Source organism: Pipistrellus kuhlii, unplaced genomic scaffold (assembly GCF_014108245.1).
Source record: "Pipistrellus kuhlii isolate mPipKuh1 unplaced genomic scaffold, mPipKuh1.p scaffold_m20_p_2, whole genome shotgun sequence".
Classification (NCBI taxonomy): Eukaryota; Metazoa; Chordata; class Mammalia; order Chiroptera; family Vespertilionidae; genus Pipistrellus; species Pipistrellus kuhlii.
Window position 1 is genome coordinate 168,570,666 of NW_023425515.1, and position 20,246 is coordinate 168,590,911.

At 51.1% G+C, this 20,246-nt stretch overlaps 2 protein-coding genes across 9 annotated transcripts in view; both read left to right on the plus strand.

Annotated features, from left to right (window-relative positions):
* KDM4A (lysine demethylase 4A) overlaps positions 1–11,984 on the plus strand; it is a 42,500-nt gene extending 30,516 nt beyond the window's left edge. For all 3 annotated transcript variants that reach the window (XM_036446508.2, XM_036446509.2, XM_036446507.2), the window contains exons 14-22: positions 1,241–1,445; positions 2,497–2,573; positions 3,274–3,329; positions 5,124–5,232; positions 5,542–5,727; positions 6,854–7,024; positions 10,099–10,218; positions 10,497–10,589; positions 10,717–11,984. In XM_036446508.2, the coding sequence (XP_036302401.1) occupies positions 1,241–1,445; positions 2,497–2,573; positions 3,274–3,329; positions 5,124–5,232; positions 5,542–5,727; positions 6,854–7,024; positions 10,099–10,218; positions 10,497–10,589; positions 10,717–10,857 (1,158 nt within the window). In that variant the 3' untranslated portion in view covers positions 10,858–11,984. The remainder of the gene's footprint in view (positions 1–1,240; positions 1,446–2,496; positions 2,574–3,273; positions 3,330–5,123; positions 5,233–5,541; positions 5,728–6,853; positions 7,025–10,098; positions 10,219–10,496; positions 10,590–10,716) is intronic.
* Positions 11,985–13,749: 1,765 nt separating this feature from the next.
* Positions 13,750–20,246, plus strand: part of ST3GAL3 (ST3 beta-galactoside alpha-2,3-sialyltransferase 3) — a 169,386-nt gene continuing 162,889 nt past the window's right edge. For 3 of the 6 annotated variants that reach the window (XM_036446512.2, XM_036446513.2, XM_045584729.1), the window contains exon 1: positions 13,757–13,986. The gene's annotated coding sequence lies outside the window, so the exon portion shown is untranslated. Of the gene's footprint in view, positions 13,987–20,246 lie in introns of all 6 variants that reach the window. The other 3 variants (XM_045584725.1, XM_045584726.1, XM_045584728.1) reach the window with 3 other exon arrangements.

The following is a 20,246-nucleotide window of genomic DNA, read 5'->3' on the forward strand; positions in this document are numbered from 1 at the left end:
GGAACTTGGGAGGGTGGGAGCAGAGGCTTATGGGAGAGGGGGGCTGGGAAGGTCCTGAGGCTGTGCCCGGCTGTACCCCTCCCGCTCCTGGGCATTGGATGGCATCACCGTTATGGGTCTCTCTGGGTCTAGCTCTCGGAGGCCGGGAAGGCATCCTTCAGCAGCATGTCCCAGGCGACTGGCTCAGTGTCAGCGGTGACCTGCCCAGGGCGGCATGTAAATGACCGGTCTTCCGACGGTGGTTCAAATGCAAGGTGACCAGACGTTACGCTTTTGGCGGGACAGTCCCGATTTTCAACCATTTGTCCCGCCGCATTTTAAAAAAGTCCCGATCTCCCCCCCCCCCCCCCCCCCAATTGGGACTTTTTTAAAACGTCGCGGGACACGGGACAAATTGTTAGAAATCGGGACTGTCCCGCCAAAAGCGTGGCGTCTGGTCACCTTATTCAGGTGGCATGGCTGCCGCTGAGCCCGGCAGGGTGCCAGGTTCACGCTTGCCAAAGAATGGAACTTCAGACCGACACACTTTGGTGTCACTGCTCCTTTCCGTTGACGGGAAGCAGAACAAAAGGTCTACGCGAAGGGAAAGGCCTGTGAGGCGAAGGGAAAGGCCTGGCTGTACCTTCAGCAGATCTGCCGACTGTGGCTCAGTTTCATGAGTGGCAGAGGCTTAGGGTTGATATGTTTCTGGGTTCCGTCCTTGCGGTGGGGGTGATGGTGCCACCCAGCGGCAGAGCCGGCGGGTCTTATAGTCGGGCTGTCTGCCAAGAGGAGTACCGGGACATAATGATTTTTCTGAAGGGGCCCCCAGGCGGGAATCGCAGCGCAGGTGACCTGGGGACATAGACCACCCGGGGAAATCGGCGCTGGCCCGGAGGGAGGCCCTGCTCTGGGTGAGCTCCCGGGGTGGGCCGCTGTGCACATAGGGGAGCCCGCGCTAGCAGCCTTGCTAACATCTCGGTGCATTTTATTGCCACTTGGTTCGGGAAGATTGAAATCCCGGTTGCTCCGTACCTCGCTCCCGTTCGCCAGTTGTCCCCGAGGGGCCTTTGTTTGGTGCTGTGGGAAATTGAATTTGAGTCATTAGAGGTAACTTCAATTAGCAGCTCGGGGATAATGGCTGTGCACCGGGAGCCGCAGCCGTAGTCAGATCAGCGAGGGAGCCAGCTTCCTGCTGATGGAGCAGGTGGAGGCCCAGAGCGCAGGCACGCTCGCTGAGGTGTGCTCCCGCTCTCCGCAGGTCGAGTTTGGAGGCCTCGGTCAGAACTGTGCAGATGCTCCAGGGTTAGCCCCCCAGAAGCAGAGGACCAAGCCATTGATCCCAGAAATGTGCTTCACCACGACTGGCTGCAGCACGGACATCAACCTGTCCACCCCTTACCTCGAGGAGGACGGCACCAGCATCCTGGTTTCCTGCAAGAAGTGCAGCGTCCGGGTCCACGCCAGTGAGTGCCTCACCTTCGCCCTGTGTCCGGTCCCGGGGGCGTGGGCCTGCTCGTCGGAAGTCCTTGCTCCCGTTGGCTTCTCCCCCAGCCTCCCGTGGCCTCCCCAGGGCCTCCCCGTGGCCTCCCCAGTCTCCCAGAGCAAAGATTGCGTTTGTGTCCTTGGGGAGTTTGCTATGATTGAGCTTGAGTTTCATGTGACTCCGAGTCTGTGCTCACAGCTGCCTCTGTGCTGGCCTCTTGGTTCACTCACTAGGAGGGGTTTGTCCTCACTCCTCAACACTGGTTCTCAACCTTCCTAATGCCACGACCCTTTAATACAGTTCCTCATGTTGGGACCCCCAACCATAAAATTATTTTCATTGCTACTTTATAACTGTAATGTTGCTACTGTTATGAATTGTAATGTAAATATCTGTGTTTTCTGATGGTCTTAGGCGACCCACAGGTTGAGAACTGCTGCTGTAGAGCCTAAGACCATTGGAAAACACAGATATTTACATTACTATTCATAACAGCCGAAACCGGTTTGGCTCGGTGAATAGAGTGTCGGTCTGCGGACTGAAGGGTCCCAGGTTTGATTCCAGTCAAGGGCATGTACTTTGTTTGCAGGTACATCCCCAGTAGGGGGTGTGCAAGCGGCAGCTGATTGATGACTCTCTCAGTGATGTTTCTAACTCTCTATCCCTCTCCCTTCCTCTCTGTAAAAAAATCAATAAAATATATATTTTTTAAAAAGATCCGTAACAGTGGCAAAATTACAGTTATGAAGTAGCAACGAAAATAATTTTATGGTTGGGGTTAGCACAACGTGAGGAACTGGATTAAAGGGTCGCGGCATTAGGAAGGTTGAGAACCACTGCCTCACTAGGTGTTGGAACCAGGGAACCTACAGTTTCTGACCTTTTGAGGCTAACCCTTGGCGGCCTTGCTGGAATCCAGGGGTTTCTGTAAAGTCTGGTTGTAGCTTTGGGTGCTGTATGGAATGGAGTTGTAAATTTCATTCTGACTCAGGCCTCTGGGCCTCATTTGCTCGCCTCGGTCTCCCTGTTAGGTTGCTACGGCGTGCCCCCCGCCACGGCTTCTGAAGACTGGATGTGTTCGCGATGTTCAGCCAACGCCCTGGAGGAGGTGAGTGCGCCCACACTGTTACTCTCTTTCTTGGGAGACTTGGGGCTCACTCAGGGCCAGACTGTCTCCTGCGCACTTCCTGTCCCCAGCCGTCTGCATGGGGCCTGGCACACAGCCATGTTAGAGAGAAGGTTCTCAGAATAAAGCGCCGTGACAGTGAGATGGCAGGGCCTGGGTGGGATCTGGAAGCTGTGTTTGCTCTGTGGTGTCAGGACCATGTAGAGGTAGGTCCTTCTGTGGACGAGCCCTAACCCCCTTCAAAGAACTTAGCCACTGGGTGAGAGCACCAGAATGAGGCTTGGACGGTTCATTTTCTAGCTTTCTCTTCATCACCCCGCTCCCGTCCCCTCTTTCCCCCCAAACCTGGCAGTACCCACATCAGAGGCCGTCAGAACCCCACAGTGCCTCTGGTTTGAGCAGGGTGTCCTTCGTGACTTTGCTTATACTTGTTGTTAACGGTAGCAGCAGAGAGGATTATGTTACGTGAAGCGAATACTTGGTGCACGTTAGCCCCAGTGGCCTCTCCGCCTTCCTCGGGGGAGTCCCGGTTACTGGGCTGCGTGGGCAAAGCCCACGTGACATTTGGCTGCTTTCTTGTGTGGAGGCTCCGGCTGCCCAAAGGAAGTGGAGGGGGAGCAGAATGGGTGTTAATGACTTGGTGATAACCATTCTCCTCCCCTCCCCCCCCCCTTCTTGGCAGGACTGCTGTTTATGCTCATTACGAGGAGGAGCCCTGCAGAGAGCAAATGACGACAGGTGAGTGTGCCAGCGGTGTCTGAAACGTGCACTTCCGAAGCAGCGTGCGAGGCACGTGGGCAGCGGCTGCTCATCAGAATGACTGATGAGATTTGGGAACGCACATTGTTTGGAGCTGGAGTGGCATCTCCAAGACTAATTTAAAATGGGATGCCAGGGGGAGTCAAGAAGTCCCCTTTCCAAGTCCATCTTCCCACGTGAGGGAGAGCTGTGGGCAGCGCCTCCTTTGCAGGTGCTACGATGGGCGGTGGATCCTGCTGAGATGTTGCAGGGCTTTGTGGGCTGGGAGTGCGGGCAGTTATGTTGTTGTGGCTGGGCCGTGCGGAGGTGCCGCAGCCATGGCCAGTGAGCACTTTCCACAGGCGGCTCTGCCCGCCTCAGACCTCCTGTTCAGACTGAGGGCAATGTCCTTAGGAGGAGAGGGGGGCATTGAGGAGAGCTCAGCCAAGACCACTCACTGCTGAGCCAAACCTACAGACAGAGCTTGCTGGGCTTCTCGCTGTCGGGAGCCCATTTCCAGAGTCTTCATGCTTGATCTTCGCTTACTTGTTCTGAGGTGAACGGGGTTTGGTACAGTAGTAGGTTGGTGGGCAGCCAGTGGTCAGTACCCTGCTTCTAGCTAAATCCTGTGGGAACTTGGAGCAACATTCTGTCCGGCCGCACAGGAACCGCCCTCGTGCTGTTCAGATGGACGCTGCTCCCGTTCCTTCAGAGGCACTTGCTGACATTACTTGGTCATTACATTGAGGTCATCGTGTTCCTCACAACTGCGAGATAGCGCTACTGAAGTCCTTCCCTATTTGGAGTGGAAATGGCTCTGCTTGAGCATTGAACCTTTACTTTATAATCCTTGTTCGGCCCTGAAAGGCCATGCAACAAAATCTGTTCCCACCCTCACATAATAGCCCTGTAATAGAGCAGGCAGCTCTGGTGCCCCAGCTACCACTGTCTGGCAGGGTTCCACCTGGCTGATTGTAAGTTCTCTCACCATCTTCTTCTCATCTTCGGGCATGGCAGTTCCTGTATGTCCAGAACTTCCTTCACCCTCTGAGGTCCGTTGCACAGACCCGTCCAGTACGTGGGCGCTTGGGCCAGATCTTTTTTTTTATTATTATTAATATATTTTATTGATTTTACACAGAGAGGAAGAGAGAGGGATAGTTAGAAACGTCGATGAGAGAGAAACATTGACCAGCTGCCTCTTGCACACCCCCTACTGGGGATGTGCCCGCAACCAAGGTACATGCCCTTGACTGGAATCGAACCTGGGACCTTTCAGTCCGCAGGCCGACGCTCTATCCACTGAGCCAAACCGGTTTTGGCTTGGGCCAGACCTTAAAGAGTGAGTCTGCTGTGGTGAAGGGAGCAGAAGGGAGAGGTCATTCCAGCCCAGGGGCGGCCCTGAGCAAAGGCTGCAGTGGGGAGCTGTGAGTACCGACAGATGGGGGCACCGTTGGAGATAATTTCAGGACACCCAGGTCTTAACATAAAAGAGGTGCAGATAGAGCTCTCTGATTTATCCTCACTTCCCCAACCCTGCCACACTCCGTGAGCTGTGCTCACTGGGAACAGATTGTGAGCGAGTTGGTGCTGGGAGAAGTGCAGCCCTGTGCTAACCCAGGGCAGGGTGGGGCCTCTTTCCACACACTGCGGAGACGCTGTGGCCCTTACCTCACTGGGTCCCGGGAACTTGCTGGCGGAGGTAGCGGTCGTGTTGGGTAAGGGCAGCCTGCGGTGAGAAGGCCACAGGGCGGCGGAGCCAGACGCGACTGAGGTGGCCTTTCCCTTTGGCAGGTGGGTCCATGTCTCCTGTGCTGTGGCGATTCTGGAAGCGAGGTTTGTCAACATTGCAGCCAGGAGTCCAGTGGACGTGAGCAAGATCCCCCTGCCGCGCTTCAAGCTGGTGAGGAGGTCCAGAGGGGCCTGCAGGCTCCACATCCTTACTCTGCGTGCACGTCACTGAGCACTTCTGAGGGCAGGCTCTGCTCGGCCAGTGGCCAGCCTTTACCCCTCGGTGATTTTATCCTATTTTTTTGTTATTTATTTAAATTTTTTATACCCCTCGGTTCTGACCAGGGTTTGTGAGACTCACCCTGTGGTTTAAGTACTTGCTGAGGACACCTAGGATCAGACGTGGCTCTGCATTCGGGTCGGGGAGAGATGGAGGAGACCGCTAGTTCCTGGAATCACCGGCTGGCTTCCTGTGTTGCAGAAATGTGTCTTCTGTAAGAAGCGGAGGAAAAGAATGGCCGGCTGCTGCGTGCAGTGTTCTCACGGCCGCTGCCCGACCGCCTTCCACGTGAGCTGTGCCCAGGCCGCGGGAGTGATGATGCAGCCGGATGACTGGCCTTTCGTCGTCTTCATTACCTGCTTCCGGCACCGGATTCCTAATTTGGAGGTGAGGGAGGGAGGGAGCCGATCCAGAGTCCTCTTCACAGTTTCCAGGATCGTTTTCTCTGCGGGCTGTTCGCTTACTGTGTCAGCAGGTACCTCTCACGCGGTATGCTTTTTGAAGAGTGCTAATGAGGAAGGCATTAAGGGATGGCCCCCGTCCATCTCCACTCCCTGCCTGGCACTTCCTCATTCAGTGCACCAAACTGCTTGCGGTTGATTTCATTCTAATCATCTGTTTACTTGTTTGCCTCTCCTCCAAGCTAAACTCCTTGAGGCCCTTATTTTATTAATCCGAGTGTCCCTACTACCTAACACGGTGTCAGGGACATAGCAGAAGCTCTGCATGTGAACTGATGGGGAGAGCTTCCAGCAGTTAGTCAGCCACCATACAGTGAAGGTTTTGAACTTCTCTGGATGTTGAAGCTCAGAGAAAGGTACATGTGATTTCAGCTAGAGGAGTTTCACAGGAAGGTTTGGGTAGAGTAGTGTTTGAAGTGGGTCTTAAACAATAAGTAGTCATTGGGAGTAGGAGGGCATTCCAAGCTTCAGAAACAGAACAGATAAGTCTCGAAAGAATGAACACGTAAGAGTGGCCCTGAGACCCGGGGGGGGGGGGGGGGGGGGCGCGATACTGAAGGGCAAGCAGCTCCGTAGGGTGAACGGTGGGACTCTGTAATGCCATTAGACAAGGAGAACTGTTCCAATGTGATTTTGAGCTGCATTTAAAAAATGTGTCAGTCTGGTGGATTGAAGGAATAATAAGACTGAGAACTGGGAGAGACACGAGTTCTGATATGGGAACAATATAGGTAGAGTGTTGGGGTCACATCTAACCCTTTCCCCTCTACTGCAGTTCCTGCTGGCTGGCTGGGTTCTTGTCTTACAGGAAAGTACTTTTCTGAGCACGAGTGGTGGACTGTGGTTACTTAGGGGCTTAGGAAGATGGAAAATAATTGATGTAAGAATGAGACTCTGGAGGAGTAAAAGCCTGCGGTAGCATGGAGTCCTGGCTCTGGAAGGAAGTAGACATTTTGTTGTGAAACGGGACAGTGATTTTGTGATTATCAATTGCATTTTTCATCCTTAAATGGATGGCCTTGTGGGAGTTACTCCAGCATGTTTTTTCCCAGCGTGCCAAGGGCGCCTTGCAGAGCATCACCGCGGGCCAGAAGGTCATCAGCAAGCACAAGAACGGCCGCTTCTACCAGTGTGAGGTGGTCAGGCTCACCACCGAGACCTTCTACGAAGTCAACTTTGATGACGGCTCCTTCAGCGACAATCTCTATCCTGAGGACATAGTGGTAACTTCTGAAGGGAGCTTCTTGGGACCCGGGCATTTCTAGGTCTGGCTGGGAGGCTGGTTGTGGGCCTTCCTTTTCTCTAGTCAAACCCATGGTTTCATCAGGTGGACCCAGAACAAAAACCCCTTTGTACTGCACTAGTCTTCCTATGCAAATGAAGTTGTCTGCTGCTGGGGTACAGAGCTACCTCTGGCACAGAGGTGGTGATGTCTGGCCTGCGGGCGGTATAAGGCCTGCGAAATCATTTGGTCTGGGCCTGCCAAGGCTTTAGAGGTGAGGTAATTAAGTGTTTGACCAAATATAGCAGGCTAACTTTTTAACAATTTTATTGATTTTTTTACAAAGAGGAAGGGAGAGAAAGTTTGAAATATCAATGAGAGAGAAACATCGATCAGCTGCCTCCTGCACACCCCCTACAGGTCATGTGCCCACAACCAAAGTATATGCTCTTGACTGTAATCAAATTTGGGACCTTTCAGTCCGCAGGCCGACGCTCTATCCACTGTGCCAAACAGGTTAGGGCACAGGCTAATTTTTTTTTTAAGTTGATAATTGTGTGGCCTGTGAATGATCTAAATATCCAAATGGCCCTTGGCAGAAAAGGTTCCCTGCATCTGTTCTAGGAGCTCACAGGAATCAGCATTTTCTGCATTTCTCTGAAACATGCTTGTATTTCGGTCTAAACTACCCTCGAAGGCATTCTACTGCCATGAGGAGGCCAGGCTTTGGCATCAGGCTCGTGTTCATGAACCAGCACCACTGCTTAGCAGCTGTGTGGATTTGGGGATTACCCAGCTAGCTCTCTTTTTTTATTAAAAAAAAAAAAAAAAAAAAAAAAAAAAAAATATATATATATATATATATATATATATATATAATGTGTGTGTGTGTGTGTACATATATATATATATGTATGATTTCAGAGAGGAAGGAAGAGGGAGAGATAGAAACATCAATGATGAAATGATGAGAGAGAATCATCGATTTGCTGCCTCCTGCATACCCCCAACTGGGGATGGAACCCGAAATCATGTACTCTGATCAGGAATAGATCCGTGACCTCCTGGTTTATAAGGTTGACGTTCAACCACTGAGCCACACCTACTGGGCAGCTTTTGGTTTTTTACAGCGGGAGGTTTTGGGGCTGAGCACAAGCTGCTTAGAGACACCTCTGGCCTGCTTATCTCATCAACACCTGAGACACCAGCCTTGCCTGGACCCAATCCTAGCTTTCCTGGCTCAGTGCTCAGGACTTAGTTCAGGTTTCCCCTACCCCTGCCTTGCTTTTTCAGGTTCAACTAAGCATCAAGGTAGTGGGACTGAGCCACTTCTTTTAATTAACAAATCAGGTATTTTCCCTGTTTATGGCCACATTAACAGTGCAGTACTAAAAGCACTTTCATTAGTTATAACAAGGTAGTAAAGGTGATAGTAACAGTGCTATTAAGCTCTCCGATGTGCCAGGCAGTATGCTAAGTGCTTTACGTCAAGTATTTCTGTCACCTCTCGAACCAGCTGAGAAGTGGTGGTACTATCTCTAACTTACAGAATGGTGATCTTGGGATTCTCCTCTAAAAGTTACTGAGGACCTCACAGAACTTGTGTTTTGTGGGTTATGTCCATCGATATTTACTCTATTAGAAATTAAAATCGAGATTGATTTGAAATAATCCACTATTAATGAAAAATAATTTCCTTATTTATTTATTTATTTTTTAAATATATTTTATTGATTTTGTACAGAGAGGAAGGGAGAGAGATAGAGAGTTAGGATCAAGAATCATCGATGAGAGTCATCGATCAGCTGCCTCTTGCACATCCCCCACTGGGGATATGCCCGCAACCAAGGTACATGCCCTTGACCGGAATCGAACCCGGGACCTTCCAGTCCCCAAGCCGACGCTCTATCCATTGAGCCAAACCGGTTTCGGCTATTTATTTATTATTTAAAAAAATATATTTTATTGATTTTTGTACAGAGAGGAAGGGAGAGAGAGAGTTAGAAACATCAATGAGAGAGAGTCATCGATCAGCTGCCTCTTGCACACCCCTTACTGGGGATGTACCCGCAACCAAGGTATATGCCCTTGACCGGAATCAAACCTGGGGCCCTTCAGCCTCCAAGCCGACGCTCTATCCATTGAGCCAAACCGATCCCGGCCCTTTTTATTTATTTTTTAGAAGTTTATTGTTGAGGGTAAAAATAACTTTCTTTTAAAACAAAAATATTATTAAAAAAATAAAAAAATTAGGAAGAATGCCATTTTTCTATAATTTTACAAATATCTTTAAATGTCCTATCTTCAATCTGTTGCATTTTATTGTTTTGGTTAAAATATAGGAAGAAAATTGTCTTGCAGACAAATGTAATTGGAAAGGGGAGGAGTATTTTAATAGCCTTTCAGATAATTGAATCTGAAAGCAGGTCAGTGAACTTTGCATACCTGTTACTTTAAAATCCATTTGTCTGTCTGTAGAATGGATCTGGGAATGGCTTTCTCACCTGGGCATGATTTTATAACATTCTACATATTGGTGCACTGGGCTGTGCAGACTTTTCCAAAGTTAAAATTTTCTTACATACTATCAAACTCACATTCATTTGTATAACTAATCTCAGAAAAATCTTTAAATTTTGGGAAACTTCAAGCTCAAGTTGGTGATGTAACTTTCCTGAAATCCTAATTTGTGTTTGAAAGCTTCAATTTTTGTCATTGGCAATACTTGATACTGTCAGTTGTTTTCTTTGAAGTGGCAGGTTCAGTTCATTCATTTTCAAGATGTCTGCCAATACCCAAGTCTGAATGTGTTTGTAAACGTAACCATAGTTAATTGCTCTGTCATTTTTTCAAGTGAAGCTTATGTTCCATGCAAAAAGCAGCTGCTTCAACTCACAACTCAGTCATACAATATTTTCCCTGAAGACCATCATCATGCCTCGGCATGAGCAAGTGCCTTGAGTGTTTCCACAGGAGCAGGAATTCATCCTGGCTCACTCTTTCCTGAGGTCGACAGTGGTTACCACTGTGCTTGCATGGCCATCCTCTCACTCTTTCCTCTTCTTGTTCCCTCAGAGTCAGGATTGTCTCCAGTTGGGTCCTCCTGCTGCAGGGGAAGTGGTTCAAGTGCGGTGGACAGACGGCCAAGTCTATGGAGCCAAGTTCGTGGCCTCCCACCCCATCCAGATGTACCAGGTAGCCAGAGGTTTGGGGGTTGGGAGAGTACCTGATTAACTCAGTGTTTCCTCTCGGGCCAGAATGTGTTTCTGCTCTTTGGAGAGCTAAGGGAGTCCGGAACAAGCCTTTCAGAGCTGGGGGCTGCCCTGTGTCCAGTCTGCCAGCTGTGGCTTCGGCTTCAAACATGGCAGTCCTTCAGTGTTCTGACTTCTTCCTACGACTACAGGAATTGGCCAGTGTGCATGGTGGCCCCGAGAGAGTCAGCGATCTTAGCAAAGCCTGTGTTTCCTCGGTAGGTGGAGTTTGAGGACGGCTCCCAGCTTGTGGTGAAGAGAGACGATGTCTACACGCTGGATGAAGAGCTTCCCAAGAGAGTCAAGTCTAGGCTGGTGAGTGTGCTCTGTGGGCCCTGGGTTCCTGACTGGGAAGAAGGGAACAAGGCAAGGATGTGTGTCTTTTTTCTTCTCATGGTGGTTGGCCACAGAGTGCTCATTTGACTTGCCTATTCTTCTGTAGTCGGTAGCCTCAGACATGCGCTTCAACGAGATTTTCACGGAGAAGGAGGTTAAACAGGAGAAGAAACGGCAGCGCGTTATCAACTCGAGATACCGGGAAGATTACATTGAGCCGGCGCTGTACCGGGCCATCATGGAGTAGGTGCTTCCAGGAGCCAGGAGAGTCCCGGCCCCCACGGCGGGCGAGGACCCTCTGGAGGCTCCGCAGCACAGCAGACCCTTCGAACTCTGACGTCTCTAAAATGAAGTTGTAAAATGCAGAGGAATGAAAGAACCAACCCCATCATCGTCTCACCCCACCCTCATCCCGCCCACCTCCAGGGAAAGGATAAGCCGTTCTTGGACCTGTGGCAGCAGCCGCTGAGCGCCCGCCGAGGGGCTGAGCACTGGAACGTTGCGGCCGCGTGGTCTCCAACGGGGTCGACTGTGCTCGCTGGACTGGCTGCCCCGTTCTTGGCCCAGGACTTAGTTTCCTAATGGTCACCTGCACCCGCTAGGAAGAGGTGCCGGTGCTTGCCCTCCCTCCCTTCCCCCTTTTGTATTTATGTGCGTGTGTGCGCGCTCGTGTGTGTGCGTGCGTGTGTGTGTGTGTGTGTGTGTGTGTGTGTGTGGTCTGTACCAGCTTTTGCCAGCCCCTGGCCTTTACTTCCTTTGCCTGTCCAGGGCAAACAAAATGTGAAATTCTGCCCTCAGCTGAGCTGAATAAGGGTCCCTGGGGTTGGCTGGAGATGAGTGTGGCGTCTGTCCCTTGAACTGCCTCCAGGGAATGCTGGCAGAGCTGCAGTGTTGAGATACCAAGGAGCTAAGGCCACCTCTTTGCCCCCTCTTGAAGAAGAGAGGGGTAACACACGTGTGTGCCCACATCTCTCTCTAGACACCGAGCCCCCGTGGCACAGTATTGGAGGGTGTGGGTGGGGAATTCCATGCAGGAGGATCTGAATGATGGGAGCAGGCAGAGCCTGGTGGTGATTCAACAGAAAACTGCAATCAGTGTGGGAGCTGGGAGGGTGGAGATGAATTGGGGCCACTGGTGGCCAGGGGCTGGTTTGCCCCTGGTCTGGGGATGGGAGGGAGTGGATATGGGGGGAGGGGTGGGACAGGGGGCAACACTGAAGGGGTTAAACAGGATTTTGCTCCTCATGAATTTGTTTGCCTGGGCCCAGGATTGGAGGGCTTCACACCTGTACTCTGTCTATACAAGAATCAGATTTATAATATTTCCCTGGTTTTTGTTACTTATGAACGCTATAAACCAAATTATTTTGAAAACTGGTGCATCTTGTCTTTTAGCAATAAAATGTCGTAAGCAGAGGGTGGCTGTGTCTGCCCCAAGGAGCCGGAGTGGCCCAGGGTCAGGCTGGGTGTGAGTCTAGAGGCGTGCCTCTGTGCGGGGCCATGTATGAAGAAGACTGTGTGGAAAGATCCAGGAAGCTGTCCTGAATCTTGACAAGATTCCTTGACAAGTTCTGGCGCTGTAGCGTGGTGGGACAGGGAGCAGAGGCACCTCAGGCCTTGAGCGCCGTTTCCCCTGCTTTAGAGACCAGAAGGAGGGGTAGTAAAGGGAAGACCAGACCACCAGTCAGCTTGTAGAGCTGAATTTGGTCTCACTTCTGGCTCGTTTCATTGAGCCGGTCAAGTTCATCCCAGAACCTCGGTTCCATACAAACATGGCGCCAGCTTGAAAGGGAGTACATCTTAGGTGCTAGAAGAGCAAGGGACTTGACCCCCAGAGGAGTCCCAGGGCGTCTCGAAGCTGCTCTGTGCTGTCTAGTTGGCGAGAAGCTTCCCTGCAGGAAGACCTGGTCCCGGTGCCTGGTGTGCCCCTGAGGTCCAGGTGGACAGGGACAGCTCAGCAGCAGGCCAGGAGGCGTGGGGGGTGGTGGTGGTGGTGGTGGTGGTGGTGCAGGGCCTGGGCAGTGCAGAGCCTGGGCACAGCACAGCTGCTCCAGTTGGTCCCTGGGTGTCCTCGGCTCCATTCTGAGGGGTGGAGCAGTGGGTTTCAAAGACACTATTCTATGCCAGCTCCCTCCTGGGGCCAAGAAAGGGAGGTTGGGTTTTTGTGCAGCACCCACCGATTCCCCGGGGGGTCACTGGGTAAGGTGGCAGAGGCAGGCCTTGGTGGGTTGGTGAGCCGAGCCTCTGGAGGAGAGGAACACCTCCCCAGACTTGGCGGAGTCCCCTCCTCCAGACCCGCCTTCCTTAGAGCACCTGCAGAGCTGGGATTCTCGATCTTATCCCAGCCGAGTTCTTATCCATTTTTCTAGGAAGTTCATGCCTTTTATTTTGGTCATACACAACCTGCAGTTCGGAACTCCCTCACTGCCAGCCTGTCAGGCAGGCGGCTCCCAGAGGCCGGCCTGTTTGCCAGGGCAAACTGCCCTCCTTTTAGGATTTTTGGGTTGGCAACCAAGGACTGCAGCCGGACTGAACCTCTTTCCACCTGCTGGGCTGAGGAGTGGAGTGAGTCAGAGCCAGAGAGGAGTGGAGTGAGTCAGAGCCAGGACCTCCAGAGCTATAAAGGCTAAACGGGACGGGGCGGAGCGGTCCTGTCCCCGCACATTTTTTTTTTTTTTTTTTTTTTTTGTGCCAGGCTCTGAAATGGATGGTACTGAAGCGCAGCTTGGGAACCCCGTCCACTCTCACCCCACTCGATGGGGCTGGGCAGGGTCGCCCAGTCCCTGGAGGTCCAAAGCCATGGGCCTCGGGAAACGTCCTGGCAGCGTTCTTCAGGGCGGAACGCCGTGGCCGCCCGGCTGTGCCCACCGCACGGGTGAAGGGACAGGTCTCGGAGAGGCTGGGTGGCGCCGGCGGGCAGGAGCCCTGCGGGCATCAGAGCGCGCGCCTCCGGGCAGTGGAGCCAGGCGCGGAGGAAGGAGCCCTCCGGCGGGACGCGCACCCCCGCGGCCCCGCACCGCCCGCATCCCCCGGCCCCGCGGAGGGCGGGCTGGGCGGGCCGGGAAACCGGGGCTCCCGTGCCATTGGGCCGCTGGTGCCCGCGCCTGCCCACCACCCTGCCTCCGCGCGCCCATTGGCCGCGGCCGCCGCCTCCCGGCCCGGCGCTGCGGCGGAGAGCGGGATTGGTGGTCCCGCCGTCCCCGGCCGCGGCCGCGCGCTCCGCCCGGCGCTGCGTCCCCACTATGGCGGCGCCCATGCCGCCCACCGCGTCCCGGGCGCCCGCCGGGGCCCCCCGCGGCTGCCGCCGCCGCCGCCTCCGCCTTCCCGCCCGCGTCCGGCCGGGCGCCGCCGCTCCGCTGCCGTCCTCTCCGCTGCGGTAAGGCCCGTCCCGCTGTCCGGCCGCCGCCGCCGCCGCAGCTAACGGTCACCGCGCGCCCGCTCCCCTCCCCTCCCCCGCCGACCCCGCGCTCATGCCGGGGGATGGGGAGGTCCGGCTGGGCCTGGGGGTTCGGGCGGGAAGACCCACCCCTGGATGACCCCCCCCCTCCACCCCCCCCCCCTCCGGCAGGGGCAGGGGCTGCCAGGCCTGCGGGAGGACGGGACCCAGACCGAACGGCCCGAGGTCATTGCGCGCAGACCCCGCGCGCGGAGGGAGGACGGGCCAGGCCGGCCCCGGCCGCGGGGAGCGGAGCGGGGAGAAGTGCGGGCAGCCTGGGCGGGCATCGGCGGACCGGGAGGGTGGCCGGCGCTCCCTGCCCTCCTGGCACCAGGTGCTTGCTGTAGGGGGCCAGGGCCAGCCTGGTTGGCAAAGCGCGCCTCCCTGGCTTCCTTTCCACCCAACTCCTCTCCCTGCTGCTTATTCGCTCACGCTTGCAAGAGGAAATGTCTCGGTGATGAGGTTGGGTTAGGAGAGTGTCCCACGAATATTTTGGATTCCTTTTTGCAACCGTGCTATTTTTATAATCCCTTAATAAACTTTGTTTACATTGGTGTTCCCCTGACATGGGGAAGGAGTGAAACGCAATGGAATCATTGTAGTTCATTGGGAGAGGGGCCAGGGAAGGCAGCTGTTACTTTGCTAACACACACACACACACACAAAACACTTTTCTGTGGATACACCTTGAATGATCTACACCAGCGATTTTCAGTCCGTGTGCGGCAAGAATTTTTAAAACATGCAGTAACTCACTATCTAGTCAGGGGTACTGACCTCTTTTCCCTTAGCTTGTAAAACAACAAAGGACATCAGCCAACACAAAAATAGCTATCCGGTGTGAATGAATTAAAATTTCACCATTTTTTTTTTGGTCCAATCAGCAAAAAAATATAAAATTTTCTGGTATGCAGCAGAATTTTAGTAGTTAGTTTAGGTGTGCCATGAGATGAAAAGGCTGAAAATCCATAATCTATATATATACTTTGGCTAATTGGAACAGGAAGGTGGGAAAAAATGCACTTATTAGGATTCTGAAAGTAAAGTAATCAGCATGGGAAAGTGGTTATTTCTAGGTCATAGTCACCCTGGAGTGATGATCACTGACCGGTGATATACCTTCAAGTCAAAGGATTAAACGGAAGCTGGCACAAAAATCTGTGACAAGAGGATATTTTCAAATCTCTAAAGGGAATATAGCAGCTCTTAAGATTAAAGAGTCTTCACTGAAGGACATTTTGAAGTATTTAGTGATGAATCTCTCCATTTCACAGGTCACATGAGGAAGTAAGATGTGCATATTCTTAGAAACTAATTGGTTTTGGATAATCCATAGTGTCTGTTGAGTATATATTGGGTGCAAAGCAATACAGACAGGTGTGGGGAACTCAAGACTTACTCTAATGGGCCTATAAATTGTGGGAATAAAGAGCACCTGGAAATTGGTAACTAATGATACGGCCTCTGGAATGCTGAGGCAGCGGACACTATAAGACTGCAGGAAAAGGAGTTCCGTTGAGCATGAGTGGGAAGGCCTGGGTGGATGATGGGGAAGAAGTGAGGAAATGAGGAAGCCAGGATGGTAAAGGCGGCAGGGGAGAGAACCTGGAATGCTTGTGGTGGTTCCAGGGAGTTTCCTGTTGGAAAAAGCAGCTGTAAGATAGTTTCAAGTCAAAAAGCAACTTTTCTGCCCTGGCGGGTTTGGCTCAGTGGATAGAGCAGACTGAAAGGACCCAGGTTCGGTTCCGGTCAGGGACATGTGCCTTGGTTGCGGGTGTACCCCCTGTGGAGGGTGTGCGGGAGGCAGCTGATTGATGTTTCTCTCTCATCAATGTTTCTAGCTCTGTGTTTCTCTCTGTAAAAAGTCAACACACACACACACACACACACACACACACACACATATTTATTTATTATTATTTTTTTAAAAGAAGCAACTTTTCCTAGATGGAGCAAAGGATAAACAAGTAGTAGTTACGTCAGAAGACAGGCAGCCAGCCATTAGAAAAGAGGCACAGCAGCACCTTATTACTTTGCTGACTAACTCCAGCTGTGGTGTTTTTCTCCCCCTGGCTTCAGCGTTTGCTGGGTCTCTTTTCTACCCTCACCGAGGATATTTTTCCACTGATTTTTTTAGAGAGAGTGGAAGGGAGGGGGAGAGATAGACAGAAAGAAACATCAGTGTGAGAGAGACACATTGATTGGTTGCCTCCAGAACCTGCAACCAAGGTTTGTGCCCTTGACGGGAGTCCAACCCAGAACCCTTCCATAGGCTGATGATGCGCTATCCATTGAGCCTAACCAGCTGGGACGCAGAGTCTTGTGATACTGCCTCTGCACTATTTCTGGCATCTGCTTCTTTCTGTGCCCACTCTCATCACACCGAGTTTGGGCCTTTGGATTACCATTCTGTTGAATTACTGCAGACACCCCCTGACATTTTTTTCTTTCCTCCCATTCGTCCTGTGTACCATCGCTTTCGGATACCTCACTTCCCTCGCCAAGATTTAACGGCTCTGCTGTCTGTTGAATTGAACACAGACCAAGCCTGGCCTGGGCAGTATGGGTAAATTTGTTTTTTGCCATTCCCTTAGGTTTCATTATGTTTTCCAGATCTGCGGAACCGTTTGCTCTTTGTGCTCTGTATCTTTGCTCATGTTGCCTTTTCTATCTTCAGTGACCCCTTCAATCTCTAGTTGTTGGTTCTCACTCATGTTTCAGGGCCACTTGATAAGAAATTTCCTTTGAAACCTTCCTGTACTCTTCTCCCCATCTAGATGGGACTTGTCTCTTGTTGAAACCATTACAAGGCCGGAGTCTGCCGTTTTGGCACAGTGGCCAATCCCAGACTGAAGTTCTTTCAAGACAAGGGCTGTCTTCTCATCTAGCACAGTGTTTTGTACATAGTAGGTGCTTGGCAAGTACATTTTATATTGAATATAGCTTTGAACCAGGATGGCTGCAAAGAAGAGTTCCTTGTGCCAACAAAATATTCATCACAAAATCTGTAAACAGAGTGACTGTGTGAGAGAATTGCTTACTGGGGGATCTGGTGCACTGGTTTGGAGCCTGGGTTAGGCTGCATGAACAAGAACCCTCACGACTTGAGCGGCTTAGCAGAATGAAAGTGGACTTCTCTTTCCGTCCACATGCCCAACACAAGGTCACAGGGAGCTCTGCTCCTCACAGTCACTCGGACCCAGGCTGATGGAAACTCCATTTAACACGATATTTCCATGATAATTTTGATCGACGGTAAGATGGTGCTCAGGGTAACTGGCTTTTAAAGTTTCTGTCCCACAGTGGCATGTGTCACTTTCATTCACATTTCATTGGCTGACATGGCCATGCCTGAGTTTAGATTTAAATTATGTTTAATGTATTGATGGGAGAGGAAAAGAAAGGGAGGAAGGAAGGGAGAGAGAGAAGGAGAAGGAGAAGGAGGAGAGAGAAGAAAGAGAAACATCAATTTGACATTGATTTGTTGTGCCCTGACCAGGAATCAAATCCACAACCTTGGGATGATGCTCTATCCATCTGAGCGACGTGGCTAGGGCTGGCCATGCCCAACTTTAAAAAAGCACAAGGAGCCGAAACCAGTTTGGCTCAGTGGATAGAGCATCGGCCTGCGGACTGAAAGGTCTCAGGTTCGATTCCGGTCAAGGGCATGTACCTTGGTTGCGGGCACATCCCCTGTAGGGGGTGTGCAGGAGGCAGCTGATCAATGAGTCTCTCTCATCGATGTTTCTAACTCTCTATCTCTCTCTCTTCCTCTCTGTAAAGGATCAGTAAAGTATATTTTAAAAAGCACAACGAATTGCAGCCTGAGCATGTGCTTGGGAAGCAGAGGGGCAGAAATGGCTTGTGAGTAGCACAAAGGACTATGACATCTCTATGAGTACCATGGCTCACAGAAGATTAGAGGGAGCAAAAGCAGATGGGTTACTAGAGACAGACTTTGACAGTAGCAAGAAATAATAGCTCAGCGTTAGGCATGGGCTTGAGGGTGGATTGGGAACCGCATTATGAGCATTATAAGTGCTCACAGGATACCAGGCGATCTGTTCTGTCCCAGCGCAGTCATTCCTAAGGGGACACTGTGTCCCAGCATCCTCAGTAATGGACACAGGAATGGCCATGAGGCATCCAGAAAGTTAAATTACATTTAAGGTTTTCAGCTTAAGAAGCCAGGCCAGGCTGGTGTGGTTCAGTTGCTGAGCGACGATCCATGAAACAAGTGGTTGCTGGTTTGATTCGTGGTCAGGGCAGATGCCTCGGTTGTGGGCTCCATCCCCATTAGGGGGTGTGCAGGAGGCAGCTGATCGTTGACGTTTCTCATTGATGTTTTTTTTTTTTTTCTTTTTAAAAAAATATATTTTATTGATTTTGTACAGAGAAGAAGGGAGAGAGATAGAGAGCCAGAAACATCGATGAGAGAGAGTCATTGATCAGCTGCCTCTTGCACACCCCCCACCGGGGATATGCCCGCAACCAAGGTACATGCCCTTGACTGGAATCGAACCTGGGTCCCTTCAGTCCCCAAGCTGATGCTCTATCCATTGAGCCAAACCGGTCTCGGCTCTCATTGATGTTTCTCCTTCTCTATCCATCTCCCTTCCTCTCTTTCTAAAAATCAAATGTTAATTTAAAAAAGCCAGGAGGTGTGTAATAAATTGAGATAAATTTTCACTTGCATGGTTAATATAAAAAGGAATCTTAAAAAAAAAAAAAAAGGAATCTTTAACTTTGTTGGTTTAACTGGGTTCAATTGAGTCTATCAAACTTTTTAAAAATATATATTTTATTGATATTTTTACAGAGAGGAAGGGAGGGGGATAGAGAGTTAGAAACATCGATGAGAGAGAAACACCTATCAGCCACCTCCTGGACACGCCCCACTGGGGATGTGCCCGCACCCCAGGTGCATGCCCTTGACGAACCTGGGATCGAACCCGGGATCCTTCAGTCTACTGGCCAACGCTCTATCCACTGAGCCAAACTGGTTAGACGAGTCTATCAAACTTTGATAACTGGGAAGGAGATTTTACTTTTGATGAAGAATAGAAGCAAAGAATACTCTTTGGAGCCCTGGTTCAGGAGATAAGGCCTGTGTTTTGCTTTGTTTTTTAAATATATTTTATTGATTTTCTTACAGAGAGGAAGGGAGATGGAGTCAGAAACATTGATGAGAGAGAAACATCCATCAGCTGCCTCCTGCACACCCCCTCCTGGGGATGTACCCACAACCAAGGTACATGCCCTTGACCTTAATCAAACCTGGGACCCTTCAGTCCGCAGGCCAATGCTCTGTACACGGAGCCAAACCGGTTAGGCAAGGCCTGGTTTGAAATCTTGGCTCTGCCACTCATTGTCTGACATGGAGCAAGTGTCTTATTCTTTTTTAAATTTTTTTTTAAATGAAATGATTTAAGTTTTATTGATTTTTATTTTATTTATTTATTTATTTATTTATTTATTTTTAATATATTTTATTGATTTTTTACAGAGAAGAAGGAAGAGGGATAGAGAGCTAGAAACGTCGATGAGAGAGAAACATCGACCAGCTGCCTCTTGCACACCCCCGACCGGGGATGTGCCCGCAACCAAGGTACATGCCCTTGACTGGGATCGAACCTGGGACCTTTCAGTCCGCAGACCGACGCTCTACCACTGAGCCAAACCGGTTTCGGCAAGTGTCTTATTCTTGAGCCGGAGTTTCCTTATCAGTGAAATGCACATGGCAGTTAGGAGGATTCGGTGAGTTGGTTTATGTAAAGTGCCTCACACAGTACCTGGCTCAGAGTAGGCACTCACAATCATGCTCATTGTCGTCATCAGCGGCAGCAGCAGGATTTGAAAAAAACTGAGAAATCAGGTAAGGCGATTCCGGGGATGGAGGGAGAAGTTTCCCCCAGGGCTTCCTACCGTTTTTCCCTTTCTTGAGTGGCATTCTTGCCACCTATCAACCTTTACTTCATCGTATGTATGTTTGTGTCTCCCACTGGACTAGGCACGCTTGTCATCCCACAACTATTTACTGAGCACGAGTTCTGTGCTGGGCTGGGTCCTGGCATGATGAACAGGAAAGGCATGTCCCTGGCCTCGGAGACCCTGTAAAGTAGCAGTGAGCATACACTGTAATGAGGGTGTTTGTGGGAATCTCCTGTGGGCACACTGGGAACATAAATAGTGGTTTTCCA